Source organism: Coenobita brevimanus, chromosome 62, assembly GCF_032717465.1.
Source record: "Coenobita brevimanus isolate Jiangsu-jjx chromosome 62, ASM3271746v2, whole genome shotgun sequence".
NCBI classification, from domain to species: domain Eukaryota; kingdom Metazoa; phylum Arthropoda; class Malacostraca; order Decapoda; family Coenobitidae; genus Coenobita; species Coenobita brevimanus.
In genome coordinates this window covers 11,915,179-11,934,858 of record NC_137015.1, presented here as the reverse complement: position 1 = coordinate 11,934,858, position 19,680 = coordinate 11,915,179, and the positions used below count along the sequence as shown (strand labels likewise).

At 40.8% G+C, this 19,680-nt stretch overlaps 1 protein-coding gene across 1 annotated transcript in view; it reads left to right on the top strand.

Annotated features, from left to right (window-relative positions):
* LOC145404107 (beta-1,3-glucosyltransferase) overlaps positions 1–18,763 on the top strand; it is a 196,105-nt gene extending 177,342 nt beyond the window's left edge. The window contains exons 10-12 of the mRNA XM_080275722.1: positions 12,608–12,752; positions 14,161–14,286; positions 18,479–18,763. Coding sequence (XP_080131848.1) covers positions 12,608–12,752; positions 14,161–14,286; positions 18,479–18,724 — 517 coding nt within the window. The 3' untranslated portion in view covers positions 18,725–18,763. The remainder of the gene's footprint in view (positions 1–12,607; positions 12,753–14,160; positions 14,287–18,478) is intronic.
* Positions 18,764–19,680: the final 917 nt, after the last annotated feature.

Below are 19,680 nucleotides of genomic sequence, written 5' to 3'. Positions count from 1 at the left end.
GTGGAAATTGTCAGACGTAAAAGGAATGAGCTTGTTGGTGAGTCTTTTGAGTGTGTGGAAGAGTTTTGTTATTTGGAAGACATATTATATGCTGGAGGTGGGGCTGGAGCTAGCTCTGCGGCTAGGGTAAGAAGTGGTTGGAAGAAGTTCAGGGAGCTATTGCCTCTCCTGACATTGAGAGGACTCTCCCTACATGCTAAGGGGTCTTTGTATGCAGCATGTATCAGGAGTGTAATACTGTATGGTAGTAAGACCTGGGCAGTAAAGGAAGAGGATATTCGCAGGCTCAAATGCACAGAAATGACAAGGATTAGGTGGATGCACAGTGCGTCCCTGCGTGCAATGCCTGAGGGGGCTGGTTTTACGATGGAAGAGTTGAGAGGTAGGATTGGACTGGAGTGTATTGCTGTTGTGATGAAGAGGTAGATTGAGATGGTTTGGGCATGTGGAGAGGATGGGGGATGATAATTGGGTGCAGAGAGTGAAAAGCATTAATGTTGAGGGTGGGGTTGCGAGGGGTAGACCAATAAAGACGTGGGATAAGTTCATTGAGTGTGACCTCAGGGTTAAGGGACTGAACAGGGAGGCTGCCATAGACTGAGCAGCATGGAGAGCCGCCATTAGGTGACCAAGGCTGACGCATGCAAGCATATTAGAGCCTTAAAAAAAAAAAAAAAAATCCTAGCCAAAATTTTTGCCCACACTGTGCAGAAGCAAAACATATGTCTAGCTGCAGAATTTCATGGGCTTTCTTGTGGTGTTTTTGGAATTTTGATACAACCAATAGTTTTTTAGTATATTGCAAAAAAAAAAAAAAAAAAAAATTGCCGAGCGTGGCAGGGGATGCAGGAAGGACGGATGAGGATGGTGGGAGAAGAGAGAGAGGGGGGGATGGAGGGGATATGTGTGTGTGTGTGTGTGTGTGTGTGTGTGTGTGTGTGTGTGTGTGTGTGTGTATGTGTGTGTGTTCTTACCTAATTGTTCTTACCTAATTGTATCTTTACAGGAATGAGTCAAGCTTGTACTGTCCCGTGTCTTAAACCATATTTATTGTACATATCCTTAAATTCGTGAATTGTTTTGGCACACACTATTTCATTCAGTAGTGCATTCCATTGATCAATTGCTCTGTTTGGGAAACTGAATTTCCTTATGTCTTTATCACCTCTCTTCTTATGCAGTTTTTTGCAGTGTCCTCTTGCTGATGCTTCTCCATATGTTAAGTAATCATTTATGTCTATTTTCTCCTTCCCTGATATGCACTTATATAGCATTATCATGTCACCTCTTTTCCTTCTCTCCTGTAGTGTTGGTAGATTCAGTTTATTTAGTCTTTCTTCGTAGCTTAGGTCCCTTAAGCTTGGTATCCATCTTGCAGCGGCCCTTTGAACTTTTTCAATCTTGTCTATATGCTTTTTGAGATGAGGACTCCAGACTACTGATGCATATTCCAGGGTTGGTCTAATGAATGATGTTATTATCCTTCTTAGCATGTCTTCATTTATGTATATGAATGCTATTCTCATATTTGCAAGCAGTGTATACATGTTCCGTACCTTCTCGCTGATGTGGTCAGCCGGAGATAGTCTGTTATTGATAATCACACCTAGGTCTTTCTCTCTTTCTGATGTGTATAGGGTTTTATTTCCTAACTTATAATCCCAATCAGGTCTTTTTCCGCTTTTACCAAACTTGATTACATGACACTTGTCCACGTTGAATTCCATTTGCCATGTACTACTCCATTCATGAAGTTTTTTTAATTCTTCTTGTAGCTCTTTACAAGAGTCTGTGTTAGTAATTCTCCTTTGTATTTTTGCATCATCTGCAAAACATATTCAGATAGCTCTCATTTCCAGTGTTACTGTTTATATCATTTATATACAATAAAAACATGATTGGTGCCAGCACTGAACCCTGTGGTACTCCACTAGTCACTTCTTTCCATAATGAGTAGTTTCCTCTTAGTACTGTTCTCATTTCTCTTTTTATGAGAAAGTCTTGCATCCAACAAAACAGTTTGCCTCGAATTCCTCCTTGATGGTACAGTTTCCATAAAAGTCTTTGATATGGTACTGTGTCAAAAGCTTTCTTGAAATCTAAATACAGTAGATACTGTCCACCCATCCTTCCCTTTCCTGTATTGTGTTTGTTACTCTGTCATAGTAGCTCAACAGATTAGTAACACATGATTTTCCTTTTCTGAAACCAAACTGTCTTTCTGTTATCATACTGTGTTCTTCTAGATGATTTACCCAAGCTTTTCTTATAAGCTTTTCTAATACCTTGCTTACAACACTGGTTAGTGATACTGGTCGGTAGTTGAGTGGATTTTGTCTATTTCCTTTCTTGAATAAGGGGACAATATTTGCTTTTTTCAAAATATCAGGTAGTGTACCTTGACTCAAGGATTTCTTGAAAATTAAAAATAATGGTTTACTTAACTCCTTTGCACATTCTCGTAGTACCCAACATGAAATTTCATCAGGACCACTTGCTTTTCCTCTGTCTAATCTACTTGACTCCTCCTGTATTACTTTTTCTGCTATTTATATATCTGGTAGTATGTGTGGACATGCATGTTCCACATAGTCCCTCTCAAAATTTTTTTCTTCTGTAAAAACTAATTGGAAATTCTTATTTAGTGCTTCTCAAATATCTTTCTCTTGTGTATAAGTGATTCCCTCGTCCGTAATGGATTGTATTATATCTTTTACTTTGGTTTTGCTTCTGATATAGCTGTAAAACAGCTTTGGTTGATCACTACCTTTATTTATTATGTCCTCCTCCAACTGTTTTTGGGCTTCCCTCCTTATTCTTGTATAATCGTTTCTTGCCTGTTTGTAATTATTATACACCCTTTCACTATTATGTCTTCTGTATCTATTCCACAACAAATCTCTTCTTTCTTTTGATTTTTTACATTCTGTATTGAACCATTTCTGTATTTTCTTATCTGCTTCTTTGTGCTGTGGGATGTACTTTTGGACTCCTATTTCATAAAATTCACAGAATTTTTTATATACAGCATTTAAATCTTGTCCTCTAAGCTCATTTTCCCAATCAACTTCTAAGAAATACTTCTTTAGGTCTTGATAATTTCCCTTTTTATAGTTTAGGCTCTTTTTGTAACTGCCATTGCTGTTTGCTGTGTCATATGCTATCCTGAAGTTATAATTTAGTACTGCATGATTGCTTTTGCCGAGTGGAGGGTGATATATTAAACTGTCAATATCATTTTCTTCCCTAGTAAATATTAGATCTAGCACTGAAGGTACATCAAGTCCTCTTTTTCTGGTGGTTTCCCTCACATGTTGCGTTAGGAAGAACTCTTGTACGAGATCCAGGAGCTTTTGGTCCCAACAGTGTTCTTGGCTAATTGTATCGAGAGTATTCCAATTTATATTTGTATTGAAATCCCCAGTTAGTATAATTCTTTCCGATTTCTCTTCCATTTTATGTAGTAATGATCTTAAACTCTGAATTGTACTCTCTGCCAGGTCCTCATATTCATCTCTTTCCCATGTGTTTGATCTGGGTGACATGTACAAATTGGCTACAATTACTTTACCTTCAGATGTGTTGATCTCTACTGCAATCAGTTCTACTTGTGATAGTATATATAGTTTTATTTCATTGACTTTTAGATTTTTCTTAGTTAATATTATAATTCCTCCTCCTTTTTTTAAATTTCTGTCTCTTCTCCATATATTGTATTCCTCTAAGTTTAGTATGTCATTGGATATCCTTGGTGTTAATTTTGTTTCAGTTAGGCATATTATTTGTGGTTCATTTTCTCTGACATAATCATTTATCTCTAGTAATTTAGATACCATTCCATCCACATTTGAGTATATCAACTTTATCATCTTGTTTATATACTTGCCATGACATGGTTCTACTACCTTCCTCCTTTTTATTCCATCCTGTTTGTGTACCACTTTCGTACCTGCAATCCTATTACTTTGTAAAAAAATTTCTTCTTCTCCTCTTCTGATCTTCCCTCATTTATTGTTTTTGCTTCCTCCCTTTTCTCTTTCAGTAATTCCAGTTCCTCTTGTGTTAGGCTTCTTTTTATTCATACATTTTTGAACTCCTCTTTTTCCATAAGATTCTTTGTATTTTTTAGTATCTCTTCCACAGTGTTTACACTCTGGAAAGTCACCTTTAGAGGTCTTGTCTTGATTTTCTCATATTTCCCTAACCTTTTGTATTCCTCTATGTCTTTACTACAGGTTTCGTCTGATACTTCTTTCAGTAAGCTCATTACATTTGCCATCTCCTTTTTGTCTCTTGTGATCTTGTTTTATACTTCTTCCTCTTCTATACCAGTGATTACTATAGATTTGTTTATATCTACTGAATCTCTGACTAACTTTGGATTGTTTTGGATTATTCTTTCCACTTCCATTTTAATGCTTTTTTCTTCCACCCTTGTTTTCTAAGTCTTTCTTTACTTTCACCATTTCAGCAAACGTGGTTTCCACATCATTTTTGTAGCTTTGCACAGCTTCATTCACCTGTGTTATCTTCTCCTCAATATCACTGCTCTGGTCAATAAGACTGCTTACTTGCCTAATTGTCCCTGTGTCATTTTTGAACTCTTCCATAACACTCTCGTGATTGACTACTGTACTTGCCATTTCACTCATTTTCTTCCTAAGTGTACTCAAGTTCCACTGTTAGTTCACTGATGATTGTGTCTTTCTTATTGGCCTCCCTTCCTAGTTTTTCTATTTCTTCCTTTTGCAAGTGCATCTGCTTCTTTATTTCATCAGTTTCATTTTTGAAAGCCATTTCTAGTTTGTTTACACGCTCAACCAGTCTATTGTGAGTCTCCACTTCAACCAGTTCTTGGTAGAAATCATCATTTATGCTTTTTACCTTTATCCCTTTTCTTTTCCAAATTTGCTTTACTAAAGTACAGTGCTCGTCAGAAGTATGGAGCGCCCTGCGTCCCTCCTGAGAAACAAACCTTTCAACATTGAAAAAAGATATAAATAATGCATTTTATATACCTTTAGTGCTTCGTAGGGTAGCCTTTACGTTTCTTCACGGACCTGAGACGTCTTGGAAGTGAAAGGGCGAGGCTCCTGAGGTGCTGGAGGGGTATTTTGTCCCAGGAGTCATGAATGGCGGCTTCCAGCTTAGGCAGAGAGCTCACGTCCTTCCCTTGGAGACTCTTCTTTACGAGGTACCAGAGGTTTTCAATCGGGTTGAGGTCTGGGCTATTTCCTGGCCAGTCTGTCATGAATGATACCTCGCAGTCACGAAGCCAATTGGTGACCGATTTGGCCTTGTGAGCAGGTGCGCTGTCCTGCTGAAACACTCGTGCACCTGTTAGCTCGAAGGAGTCTGGTAAATGATCACACAGAAGCTCCAGGTAAACATCCTGATTCACTCTGAGGTTCTTGGGAAGTACAACAAGCTTCCCCAAACCCTTCCCTGAGAAACAACCCCATACCATGAGTGAATCAGGATGTTTAACTGTGCTTTCTACATACTGTGGGTCAAGTGGGTCACTACCTTTGCGTCGGTACACACGTGCTTCTCTGTTACAGGTGACACTAAACGTTGCCTCATCAGACCACAACACTGACAACCATAGCTTCCCACCCCAGTTAAGGTATTTGTTAGCAAAAGCAAGCCTACGAAGTCGCTGGCTGCTAGAGAGAAGAGGCTTTTTCAAAGGCCTGTGACTTGTGTAACCAAGTTCATGGACCCTACGAGACACTGTTCTCACAGACACCTCACCAAACACTTCCGGGTTGCTCTCCTTAATTTTCCTTGCACTCACACGAGGATTAAACTCCACTGCACGTTTTAAAACATTAACAGACCTTGGGGAAGTTTTCCTAGGCCTACCAGACCTTGGTTGCTTTGTGGGAACTTCACCACTGTTTTCCTCCTGAAACCGCGCACACCAACGATGCACTGTCGATCGTGCCACACCAACCGATTCACTAATTTCCTTTGTCTGGTGGCCTGCCTCCTTTAGAGCAATGATCTGGGATATGATTTCACTTGATAGTTCACGGGTAGGTGCCATAACAAAGTTTTGAAGGCCAAAACACTGCGGGACACTCGGTAAAAAATGGCGCAATTTGAGAGGGACACTCGACGGAGTTCCTCTCTCTCAGGCAGCCCGTGGGCGACTGAGGCGGGAACCAACCAGCGTGTTGGAAGGCCTCAGGCTACCGTGATGTCATGCTCGGAGTTCAAACTTGTGGCTCAATACCCCCAAAAATGGGTGATTCTTTTTGGGCCATAAGTATTGCGCGCTCGGCGAACAACGCTGAATATTTTTGATGAGTACTGTATGTATCCATTTTGCAATACTAAAAGTGCAGAGTATGTACCCACAATCCCCGTGTTGTTGTAGTCTAAACAAACCTCAGATGACTCAGCGAATTCTTTCGTCTTGGTTCCATTTCCTGTTTGAACAAGTCTTGTTTAAACTTATTATTTTTTTCCTTTTAATAATGAAAAATCATTTAGTCTAACCTGGTACAGACCTTGACTCATACAAAGATACTAATTTAGGTAATGCCACTGGCCTTGTTGGTTCGGTACGGAGTGCTGATGTCGCACGTCCGCCTCGATTGAATCCCTATGTGTGTGTGTGTGTGTGTGTGTGTGTTTGTGTGTGTGTTTACCTAGTTGTGATATACAGGATATGAGCCATGCTTGTGGGGTCCCATCTCTATTTCTCAATAAATCAAATTTTGCTTTGAACTCGTTTAAGTTTTTAGACTGGACACTGTCTTTCCAGGCTATTCCACAGGTTTGTGCATCTATATGGAAAACTACATTTCTTGATATCCTTCAGACAACTTGGCTTTTTCAGTTTCATTCCATGTCCTCATGTTACTTTCCTATTGCATACCAACAGATGATCTGTGTCTATTTTTTCTACTCCCATCATGGCCTTGAACACTGCACTCATGTCGTCCCTCTCTCTACCTTTCTTCTAAGGTAGGCAGATCTAGCTTTTCCAGCCTCTCCCTGTACGACAGATCTGTTAGGCTAGGGACCACCTTGGTTGCTGTTCTTTGTGTTCTCTTGATCTTGGTTTTATCTTTCTTTTTATGTGGTGACCACAATACTGTCCAACCTGGGGCAGGTGATGGCCACTATCAGTTTTATCATTATTTCTTCATCCATGTAATGAAATGCTACTCTTATGTTAGTCAAGAGATTATACATCTCTGTAACTATCTTGTTAATGTGTTGTTCAGGTGACAACTTCTGGACCAGCACTCCCAAGTCCTGCTCTTCACTCGCTTTTGTAATTGGTTCATTACCCATCAAATAATTCAGTGATGGTATCTTGGTACTTTTACCCATTTCCAACATTTTACATTTTTTTCGTTGCATTTCATTGCCCACATCCAGCTCCACTCATGAATCCTATCCAGGTCCTCCTGCAGCATTTTAATTTTCTTGCACTTCAACTTCTACTATCCTCATGATCTTTGCATCATCAGCAAACAGACTTGCATAACTGTTCATTCCATCTACCATATCATTTATGTAAATCAGGAATATTACAGGCGCTAACACTGAGCCCTGTGGGACTTCACTTGTTACTTCCCTCTATCCAGATATCCTGTCTTTTATTACTGTCCTCATCTGCCTGTCTCTCAAGAAATCTTTCATCCACTCCAAAAGGTTCCCTTTCAGTCCTCCTATGTGTTCCAGTTTCCACATAAGTCGCTTGTGGGGTACCTTATCAAATGCTACTCCTAAGGAGTAGACTGTAGCACCAGTCGAGCAGGGCAGTACTCCCAAGGTGGATGGAAAGCTGATGACAGGGAGTGCTGGAGCTCCCGTTTCATCAGCCCTCAGGACTAGTTCCTGACCATCCCCCTTTGCTGAACTTTTTCAGTGTCTCAGTTACACAGAGAGTAGGCCAGCATGCTCTCCAGTACAAATTTCTCTAACTATCTACACCAAACTACATGCACAGTACACACTACACTTCCTATTCAAAATTCAACAAAAATGGCGTCTCTTCACCAAGCCTCGGAGTCCCCGGGGGGGGGAACATAAATGCCCCCACCATCCGCCCCTCTCCCGGTGACGACTCGAGGTGCCTGGAACCACTGTCTGACTCTCTTCTTCTTCATTTCTGCAACATTCGCGGCCTTTCCTCTAACTTTTGCTATGTTGAGCACCACCTTTCCTCCTCTAAACCTCACCTTTTTCTAACGGAGACTCAGCTGTCTGAGGCAACTGACAGCAAACCCTTTTCTGTATCCTCCTACTTTCTCTATACTCATTTCAAAGCCAAAGGTGGCTGTTGTGTATAAATACACGACTTATCTTGCTCTCGTGTTCCTGAACTCGATTCTTCTGAATTCTCTACACTCTGGCTTCGGCTTTCCTGTCATTCTCTAACTAAATATATCTGTGCTGTTTACTTATCCCCTAATTCTACTGACTATCAAAAATTCTTCGACTATCTTACTTCTACGATGGAACACATTCTATCCATTTCTCCTTTCTCTGAAATCTCCATTCTAGGAGATTTCAATGTTCACCACCACCTTTGGCTCTCCTCTTCTTTCACGGATCCACCTGGTGAACAAGCCTACATCTTTTCTATCCTTAATGACCTAGAGCAGCTTGTACAGCACCCTACCCGTATCCCTGACCGCCTTGGAGAGAGCTCCAACATACTTGACCTCTTCCTCACAACTAATCCTTCTGCCTACTCTGTTAATCTTTTCTCTCCGTTGGGCTCCTCCGATCACAACCTTATTACCTTAACCTGTCCTATCACTCCGGTACGGCCTGTGGACCCTCCAGGGAAATGTCGTCTGTGGCATTTTGGAGCTGCGGACTGGGAGGCCTTCAGGCAGTACTTCTTTGATTTTCCCTGGAATGATTATTGCTTCCATGGCTGGGAGCCATCTGAGTGTGCCTTGCGCATTACGGAGGTTATTCTCTCGGGCATGGAAGCATACATTCCTTTCTCATATCCTTTGACTAACGCAAGAAAGCCTTGGTTTAATCACACTTGTTCTAATGCTGTCCGCAACAAGGAGAGGGCCTACAAAAGGTACCGGAGCCAACCCACCCCTGAATCACATCATCTTTACGTTTCTGCCCGGAATCGTGCTAAGTCTGTTCTTCGCTCTACTAAAAATAATTTCATCCATACTAAATGCTCTCAACTCTCCAACTCGAATTCTTCCCGCTCCCTCTGGCACCTTTCCAAAAATCTTTCTAACAACCTCATCATCCTTCCCTCCTCTTTTCTACTCTGATGGTTCTGTAGCTATTTCTTCTACTGATAAAGCAGATCTCTTCGCTCAGACTTTCTCCTCCAATTCCACCTTAGACGATTCCGGTGCTATTCCTCCATCACTTCCCCCCTCTGACTTCCTTATGGCTGACATTAAAATTTCTTCAGTTGATGTATTTTCTGCCATCACTGGCCTCAGTACTAACAAGGCATATGGGCCTGATGGGGTCCCTCCTGTTGTTCTCAAGAACTGTGCTTCTGTACTTACACCCTGCCTAGGCAAACTCTTTCGCCTTTGTCTGTCAACTTGTACCTTTCCTTCGTGCTGGAAGTTTGCTCTCATTCAGCCAGTCCCAAAGAAGGGTGACCACTCCCAACCCTCCGACTATCGTCCAATTGCTTTAACGTCCTGTATTTCAAAAGTTTTCGAGTCAATTCTCAATAGAAAAATTTTAAGGCATCTTTCCTATCACAACCTTCTTTCCGATCGTCAGTACGGGTTCCGTCAGGGACGCTCCACTGGCGATCTTCTCACCTACCTTTCAGACTCCTGGTCATCCTCCTTTCGGGACTTTGGCGAAAACTTTGCCATTGCACTTGACATCTCAAAGGGTTTCGATCGAGTCTGGCATAAATCTTTAATTTCCAAACTGCCCTCCTACGGTTTCTATCCTTCTATCTGTGCCTTCATCGCTAGCTTCCTTTCTGGTCGTTCTATAGCCGCTGTTGTAGACGGCCATCATTCTTCTCCTAGATCTATCAACAATGGTGTTCCTCAGGGCTCTGTCCTATCACCAACTCTCTTCCTTTTATTCATCAATGATCTTCTAAGCTGTACATCTAACCCTATCCACTCATACGCTGATGACTCCACCCTTCACCTTTCCATTCAGTTCCCGCAACGCCCATCTCAACAGTTGCTTCAACAAACAAGGGATGAGGCTATGGCACACCTAATGTCTGACTTGGCTCGTATCTCTGACTGGGGTAAAAATAATATGGTTGTTTTTAATGCATCTAAGACTCAGTTCTTACACCTATCAACCCGACAAAATCTTCCACAGGTATACCCACTAATGTTTAATAATACCGTATTCAGCTTAATCCTGCATCATCCTTGAACATGCTTGGGGTTTCATTTACTCAGGACTTATCTTGGAAAGATCATATTACATCTCTTGTAAAATCTGCTTCCAAGAGATTGGGTGTGCTAAGCCGACTCCGCTCTTTCTTTACCCCTGCACAATTGTTGACTCTATACAGGGGTTTTATCTGCCCCTGTGTGGAGTACAACTCTCATGTGTGGGGAGGCTCCCCACATACAGCTCTTCTCAATAGGGTGGAGTCAAAGGCTTTTCGTCTCATTAACTCTCCTCCTCTTACTGACTCCCTTCAACCTCTGTCTCTTCGCCGCACTGTTGCATCTTTATCTCTTTTCTATCGCTACTTTAATGGTCACTGCTCCTCTGAACTGTCTGCTTGCATTCCTCCACCTCTACGACGGGCGCGTAGCACCCGTCTGGCAGCAAACTCTCATCCCTTTTCTGTCCAACTCTCTAATGCAAGAGTTAACCGTTACTCCCAGTCTTTCATTTATGCAACAGGTCAGCTCTGGAACTGTCTCCCTCTGTCTGTATTTCCTGCTGCCTATGATCTCCAGTCTTTCAAACGCAGTGTGTCCAGGCATCTCAAAATGATCGGATCTTGAATTTGGCTTTCTATTGTATTTTGTTTTTCTCTTGGAGGGAACTGTTACTGCGGGCTCATGGCCTTTGGTCCCTTCTTCCTCGCATTAAAAAAAAAAAAATCAACACAATCCACCCAACACTCTCTTGTATTACATCAATCGCCCTAGAGCAGAAGCTCAACAAGTTGGAAACACACGACCTTCCACTTCTGAATCTAATCTGACTTTCTGCCAAATGTCCATCTCCTCCAGATATTTTATCCATCTGTCTTTCAGGATTTTCTCATACAATTTTGCGACCAGGCTGGTCAGGGACACTGATCTATAATTCAGGGGTTCTTCCTTGTTCCCTTCCTTATAAATTGGTATCACACAGGCGCTTTTCCATTCTTGAGGCACTTTCCTTCTTCCAGAGAACGCACAATTAAACCGTGAATCTTATCCGCTTGTTGTTCTCAGCATTCCTTTGGTATCCAATTAGAGATCCAGTCTGCTCCTGGGGCCTTCTTCACATCTTGAGTTTCCAGTAATTTGTACACTTCTTGCACTTCAACTTTTACTTCTTTTAGCACTACATTTCATGTCACTCCCTCCTCCTCCACAAAATCACTTTCTCTTGTGAAAACTGATTGGTGTGTGTGTGTGTATTTACCTATTTGTAGTATACAGGAATTGAGCAATGCTCGTGTTGTCCTGTCTCCAAATCCACATTTATCAAGTCTACCTTTACACACATGAATGTTTTTCTCATGCACACCTCTTCGTCTAAGTTGTTCCAAATATTTATGTGTTTACCTAATATACCTAATTAAATCTAAGCCATTGGCCACCCCGTGTGGGATACATGGCGTCTGGCAATGAATGAATGAATGAATGTGATATACACAGAAATGTGCTGTGCTCGTGGGTTTCCGTCGCTGTTTCTCAATAAATCAGATTTAGCTTTAAACTCGTCTAAGTTTTTAGACTGGACGATCTCTTTGTCCAGGCTATTCCATAAGTCTATACTTCTGTAAGGAAAGCTATATTTCTTGATATCCTTCAAGCAGCTTGACTTTTTCAATTTCATTCCGTGTCCTCTTGTTGCTATCTTATCCCATACAAACAGATCTTCTTTGTCAATTTTATCTACTCCCATCATGGTCCTGAACACTGCAATCATGTCTCCCCTCTTTCTCCTTTCCTCTAAGGAAGGCAAATCCAGCTTTTCCAGCATCTTTCTGTATGACAGGTCTGCCAGACTGGGGACCATCTTGGCTGCTGTTCTTTGTATTCTCTCAATCTTTTTTATATCTTTCTTTTTGTGTGGGGACCACACTACCGCTGCATATTCCAACCTGGGGCAGATGGATGTAGTGGAGTGGTATATGAGAAAGGGGAGTGAGAGCTGGGAGCAGGACAGTGAAATGGCGGGGACAGGGTGACATGGAGGCGATTCGTCTGTGGCCACTCTTTACAGGATTAAGGCATCTGGCAGTAGATAGATTGATAGATAGATAGAAAATTAAATAAAAGGCACATCAATCGCAGTAGATAGATAGACAGACAGATAGAAAATTAAATAAAAGGCACATCAGTGGACTTAAGTGGATAATCATTTAGCCTAGTGGACTTAAGTGGTTAATCATTTAGCCAGGCAGACACATATCTCACCCAATCTTTCTCTTCAGTGTTAATCGACTTCGTGAGCTGTTAACCTGCTATGACTACAATGAACCAGTTGCAGTGGGTGAGAGGTATGGATTTGCGGCTACAACCCCTCAAGGCTATGATTATCTCACTGGGGGTGCTGGGATGGTCTTCAGCAAGACACTGGTATGTATTACAGATGACTATAAGAAAAGAATGATAACAGTCCCTTATTACTCCTTCTGGGGTGTAAGGGTGGGTGGGACAAGGGTAGGCTACTCTAGTCCACATTCTTTAAGGACAGGAGACTGATTTACTTCCATGGCAAATAGAAAAATATAGAAAACCTCCAATTACCTCTGAAGGATCAGTACCATTTAAGACATGGCCTTTACCCACAACTTTGAGTGGAATGACAGCTCTGTACTTAACTACCTGTACTGGTTCAAAGATTCCCTACCAAAAACACTTACTGTAATTTCCATAACCATTTCTGTAATGGTTCAGAGATTCCCCACCAAAAACACAATAATTTTCATAAACATTCTTTAAACACTATAAGGTATCAGCATTATGTAATTATCAGAGTAGAGGGTCTCCATAGTGAACAGACAGACATAACCAAAACTTTCTGTGTATCTAAATAACAAGACACCATAATCTGGTAAGAAAAGGCCATATGTCTTTAAGTTAGTTGTTTTACGAGGAGGGGCACTGACCCTGCGCCAACCCACTTGTTGACATGTAGGGAACACATGAGTTGGTTATATGGTTATCACCCAGCATTGTAACTGGCTTCTTGGCTTACAGGAAACCATTAGGCATGTTATTCAGTATAAAGAATGGAAGGAAGAGTAATAAAATGTGATAGGAAGAAAGAGATACAGGCAGAGAAGAGGGCATACAGAAAAGGAAATGATAAAGGTGACTGAAGTAGGCAGTAATACATCAAGTGGTGTAGTCTCCAACACCTTCTACTACATTCTGTGTATGAGATGGAGAAGTAGCACTTTTTAACCCCAAGGCTGTATAAACATTTCCTATGTCTGTGGTGCAGGAAAACTAGTAAAAAAAAATTCATGTTGTCATCATGTGTCTTGACCCACTTATACTTAATCAAGCATGACAACATTTTAGTCATATAAAGTTTACACTCCACCCTGACGATTCACAACCCACTCATCAGGCATAAACATGCAGTGGGTATGAAAAATGGCTGAAAAGTTCACAATACTTCTCATAGCTCTTCTGGAATGTACAATGCAGTCTACCAATTGCCATTTCTGGAATGTTTTATGCAACCAGGGGGTTAAGAGGTACATGAAAGAAGGATAAATATAATTATTAATTCTGAGAAAAATTCTACTAGCAGTTCTACAGCAGAGTACCACCCCTTACTCTCGTAGCAGCTGTGCAGTAGTGTGCCGCCCCTTACCCTCTCCTACCTATTGTTTTGGTTGATTTAAGGAAAACGTGGCTTTTGACGCATTGCAGATGCAGATATATGGCTGTATCTCCTCTTATAATCATCATCCTTTCTTTCCTTCATGTCCCACCCTCCCCTTTCTATACTGGTCCTCCTCCTCCCTGGCAGGTGGATCGTCTGGCCTCTTCAGGTGTGTGTGAATGTCCAAGCAATGAAACCCCTGATGATATGTATCTAGGCATCTGTCTCAGACGCCTTACTATTCCAGCCACACATTCTTCAGCCTTTCATCAGGTAATGCAATGGTTTATTCTAATCACAACATAGATCTTACAACAGTACAGTATGTCATCATTAGAAGCAAACTTTTTATGTTCATTTTACGTACTAAGTCCACAGTAAATTACAGAAAAATTACCAAGAATTGCCCAGTACCAGTTGTGAAGAATGGCTTGTGATGTTTTCCAACACACAACTAACTGCAGTGTAGAGGGGCAGGGGGAAGTGAGGTAGTATGGACTTGCTGACAGCTTGTCAGAAGATGAGGTAAATGGTCATTTTGTAGGTATATGTGAACAGCAGCTATTAAAATATATATATATATATATATATATATATATATATATATATATATATATACAGTGGAAGCTCGATTATCCAGGCTCGGATAATCCAGCTTTCGGTATATCCGGGCCGTGACCCAATGGTTCAGTGGTATAGTAATTCATAGAATTATCCGTACGATAGCTCCGGTTTAAACAGGAAGCATCCAGTTTCTAGGGAGAGAGGCATGGATAAACCAGAGAGAGTCTTGCTCACCCTGCCCCCACCCACACCTCCTGCTCACAACTCGATCAAAAGGGTGGTAGGATGGAGTTTGGTGAGGCAACTGTTACTCCTGACGTAGCCTAACCTTGCTTAACTACTTAATAATTTAACCTAACTTGACCTAACCTGGGCTCCAGTTGGGAAATTGGGAAACTAAATCCACTTTTGTGTACGATGAGTTTCATCCATTATGCCCGAAGCAATCGTAGGTACGGCTTAAAGAACGTGATAAAAGAGAAAATCTTTCAGCAAGAGAAGGTAATTTACTACCCTCAAAATAGAAAAACACAGAAAACAAACTGGAGGAATATGAAGTGAATTGGTGAGGTCTTTAGGCTGTATGCTTAGACGAAAAGTAATGGGTTTCCTAGTTTTAGGGAACGAAATGAAACAAGAATGTCTGCTAATCAGAAAAAAATACTCATCTCATGTGTTCTCGTAAGTTAGCATTGAGTTCTGCATTTTTCGTTAGGTATCGCGCCTCCCAACACATTTCGGACCAACAGAGCATTGTTATTTCTTCCTCTTACATTTACTGTTCACTCTTTTGTTCGTTCTTAAGTGTACTGTATGTGTGAAAGAGAGAATTAATACAAACAATAATGCATTCCATTAACCCCATCATAGCTGTCAGCCTCGAACAATGCTTTACTGTACCGGTGTCAGGGATGTTGGGTTAGGGAGAGCTATAAAAAACTGCGAACAATTATGGGAAGGGAACGAAGGTCACTGGTATGTTTTCACGACCCTCCTCTACCATCTCAAACAGTCAGGCGGCCTGCCACTTCATCTCAGATGTTTTCGCCGATATGTTTAAATGCTAATGTAACATGCACCCTAATTATGAGTAAGTTTCTTCCAATATGCCGGAAACAAACGTAGGTAAGGCTTAAGGAACGTTATGATAATAAGAAAACAAACTAGAAAAATACAAAAACAAACTAGAGAATATGAATTGAATTGGTAAGGTTATTACGCTGTATGCTTGGACGAAAATTTAAGAGTTTCACAATTATAGGGGACGAAATGGAACAATTATGTTTACTAATAAGAAAAAATACTTTCATCTCAAGTGTTCTCGTAAGGTGGCATTCAGCTCCACATTCTTTGTTCGATGTCGCTTCCCAACACATTTCGGACCGACAGAGCATACAGTTATTTCTGCTCCTTACAGTTAAGTGTACATTTATTGCACATTCTTTTGTTCGTCCGTGTATGTGTGAAAGAGAGTATTGATACAAACAATAATGTATTCCATTAACCCCTTATGGCTGTTAGCCTTGAACAATGCTTTACTGTACCGGTGTCAGTAACGTTAAGTTAGGGAGAGCCATAAAAACTGCGAACAATTATGGGAAGGGAACCAAGGTCACTGGTATGTTTATACGACCCTACTCTACAATCCCAAACAGCTCGGCGGTCCTTTCATCCCAGATGTTTTCGCCGATATGTTTAAATGCTAAAGTAACATGCACCCTAACTTTATGTTTAAATTCTAATGTAACATGCCCCCTAATTTTCTTTCACGAATCATAACAAATCACAAGATGGGTTTAGGGAGGAGGGGAAAAAGCCAGGTGTACCAGACGAGTCTTTTCACATCTGTAAGAAAAAGAAACTGACTTTATAACTTTGAAAAATGGTTTCAAGGTCTGCCACGGGAGTACACAAATTTCTGAACTCACGAACATTGAGTATTTGAGGGGGGTAAACATACGCTTTGCTGTAAGCAGTAAAAGCACCTTACCAAATCAGTTCATCCTGATAGTCTGTTATATTTTTCTGATTATTTCTGGGTTGGTAAATAAACTTTTCTTGTTAAATCTTTCCCCGCTGTTTTATCTGTTCTGGTGTGACGACTCTTTGATTCGTTAACGTAATGGCAGAAGACACTGTTCTAATCTAAGTGTTTAAACCTGGCCTAACCTAGCTTAACTGCACCTAATAATGTAACCTAACCTAATCTTCAGTTGGGAAGTTGGGAAACGAAGTCCACATTTGAGTACGATGAGTTTCGTCCATTGTGCTGGAAACAATCGTAGGTACAGCTTTAGAACGTGACGATACTAACAGGGAGGAAATCTTTCAGTAAGAAAACGTGATTTACCGAACTGAATATAGTCTGAAAAATACTGAAACAAGCTGGAGGAATATACATTGAACTGGAAAGGTCTTTCTGGTACTTAAGTGTACATTTACCGGTAAATAAATCAGTCTAACAGTACAGTACTTGTGTTTCCGCCGGATTAATCGTGCTTTCGGATTAATCAGGCACCCCTTAACACCATATAGCCCGGATAATCGGGCTATCTCTGTATATATATATATATGCTTAAGTTTTGGTAAAGAAGGACTTTTCCTATGTTTAATTTTTCATTTCCATGACTGATCTTTTCAAATGGAGATGAAAAACAAACAAAATGTGTACTTGTACATTATTCAGTGGTTTATTGCCTTATCAGGAGCACAGGAGATCAGGACTCATTACTAAGTCCAGACATTTTAGATGAGGGTAACTAGTCACTAGCCCCCATTTGGCAGTGTTGGAGTAGTAAACCCCAACTAACTCTTGGGTTTAACCCGTGGATTGCGAGCCATAGCTCAGGCTGGGTAGCATCGTGTTGCGAGCCACAGCTCATGCTGTGCAGGCCGTGCATCACCGCTACTTCTCCATCCCTATGCAGAGTTACGCATGGCACTATGCAAAGAGAGAGAGAGAGAGAGAGAGAGAGAGATTTTTTTTTTTTTTTCCACCAGATGATGCTTTGGATGTTTATCTTCAAGTTTGTAATAAACAAAAAAAAACTTTTTTTTTTTTTTCTTTTTTTTTTCACTACTCCTCTGCATAAACTTATGCATGGCCTTGTGCAAAGACAGAGAGAGATTATTTATATTTATATTTTTTTACCAGATGATGCCATGGATGTTTATCTTAAGTATATAATAAACAAAAAAATAATCTTTTTGTCATTTTTTGCACACCAGAGGGTGAGATAAAAAAAAAAAACGTACCGGTAACTGCGCAATCCATAGGTTAAATCTTCATGGGTGACATCCATTTGGAGGTCTTAACCCATTACTGCAGTTCACCATACATTCACATGGTTGTATGGTTACCACCCTTATTTAGTAAATGGCATTGTGAGAGCCATTTCTGGGTGGGTGGGACAGGGTGGTATGAGAGCAACCATCCAATTCATTTTCCCCCCTTACTGATCTTTCCTGTACTGGATTGGTGATCCAATTCATTTTCCCTCTCACCAGTCTTCCCTGTATTCAGTTTCCACTCATACATGTTTGTTTGGAATAGCTCTTTTTCATGACAATAACATTCTTGCAAATAACTTCCTAAATACATCTGTATGGTCAACAAGTTGATCTCTCATCTGTTTTTGTGTTCTCCCCCTCCCCCCCTCACTTTCATGGCAGGTTCTTAATTCCTTCACTACAAGGACACTATTGTTTTATGTGTTTATTCAGAAGATTTTATTCAACTTGGAAGAGACTTTTGAACTTCAGGGGTTAGATGTTGAGTACATTAACCACTTCATTACTAAAGTCTCTGTATTAAAAAAAAAAAAAAGTAAGACTGGAATTAAGTAATTAAAAGAATAAAGTTACAGCCATTCACTTAACACTTTCTCTCTTGCTTGGGCAGGCCAAGCCCACAGACTACCCTGCTGCAGTGTTAGAGGGGGAGGCACTGGTGTCTTTCCACAAGTACTGGCAGATTGATCCCCGCCAAGTCTATCAGCAATATCTACATTCCACTGGCCAGGTCCACAAGCCATCTGATCAGCCCAAACTTGACAATACTCTGCATATAAGTGAAAACATTCATGCAGTTAATGATCATCTTACAGGTGATGATCCCTCAACTAACAATGACCATGATGAATTGTGATTTCCTTTGCCATAATATATTTGCCTCATAATCTCTGAATCATCCTCTGTTCTCAGACTTAACTCTGATCCAGTCAAATCTTGATGCTTTTTACCAGGGTTATTGTACAATATAACTGACTACTCAGCAATGCCTCTCATACAGTAGAAGTACGATTTTTCGGCATCTATGGGACCAGGCTAGTGCCGAAAAATCAAAGTTGCCGAATTATCAAAAACCCTACCCACTCAGTACCTTATATGTTTCGGTGAACACTATCATCACTACTCATATCATTACAAATGTGTTTGGAGAGAGTACTGTATACTGTTTGATACTGTACAATACTGTAATGAATACAGTACTATACATGAATATGAAATATAAAGAAATTAGTGAACATACTGTATATAAATGTAACAGTACAGTAGGCCTACAAGTTCACATCCACTTACCTAAACTTACAGTAGGTTCCTTATTTACATATGTACAATAGAAGGGGTTGATTGGAGTCTGCTACTGCTGGAAGAAGTCCCCAGCAGTAGAGGGTCCTGCAACAGGCTTTAAGGACTCTTCTCCCTGTTGCCGCAGCAACAGGGAGAAGAGTCCTTAGAGCCGAAAAAAATCTGAAAATCTGCCGAACGATCAGAGATTTTCATAAATGGGACTATTTCTCAAAACTGCCGAAATGTCAGATTTGCCGGGGAATTGGATGCCGAAGAATTGGACTTTTACTGTATGCAGTACTGTAATATAATTGGCTTAATTTCAGTTTTGAGCAATCGTTCATATTTAGTAGTAGAGTAACCACAGTCTCTCTGGCCAAGCAGACCTATCAACTGCAGGCAAGCCACTGTCCCTGCATTCTGTACAGTGGACCAATGTTCCCTTGTGGTGTAAAGCATGTCAACACAGTGAGATGCAGGGAAGAGTACAGAGGCTTGCTTCCTGAAGAGATGCTGCATTTGTGTCTCTCC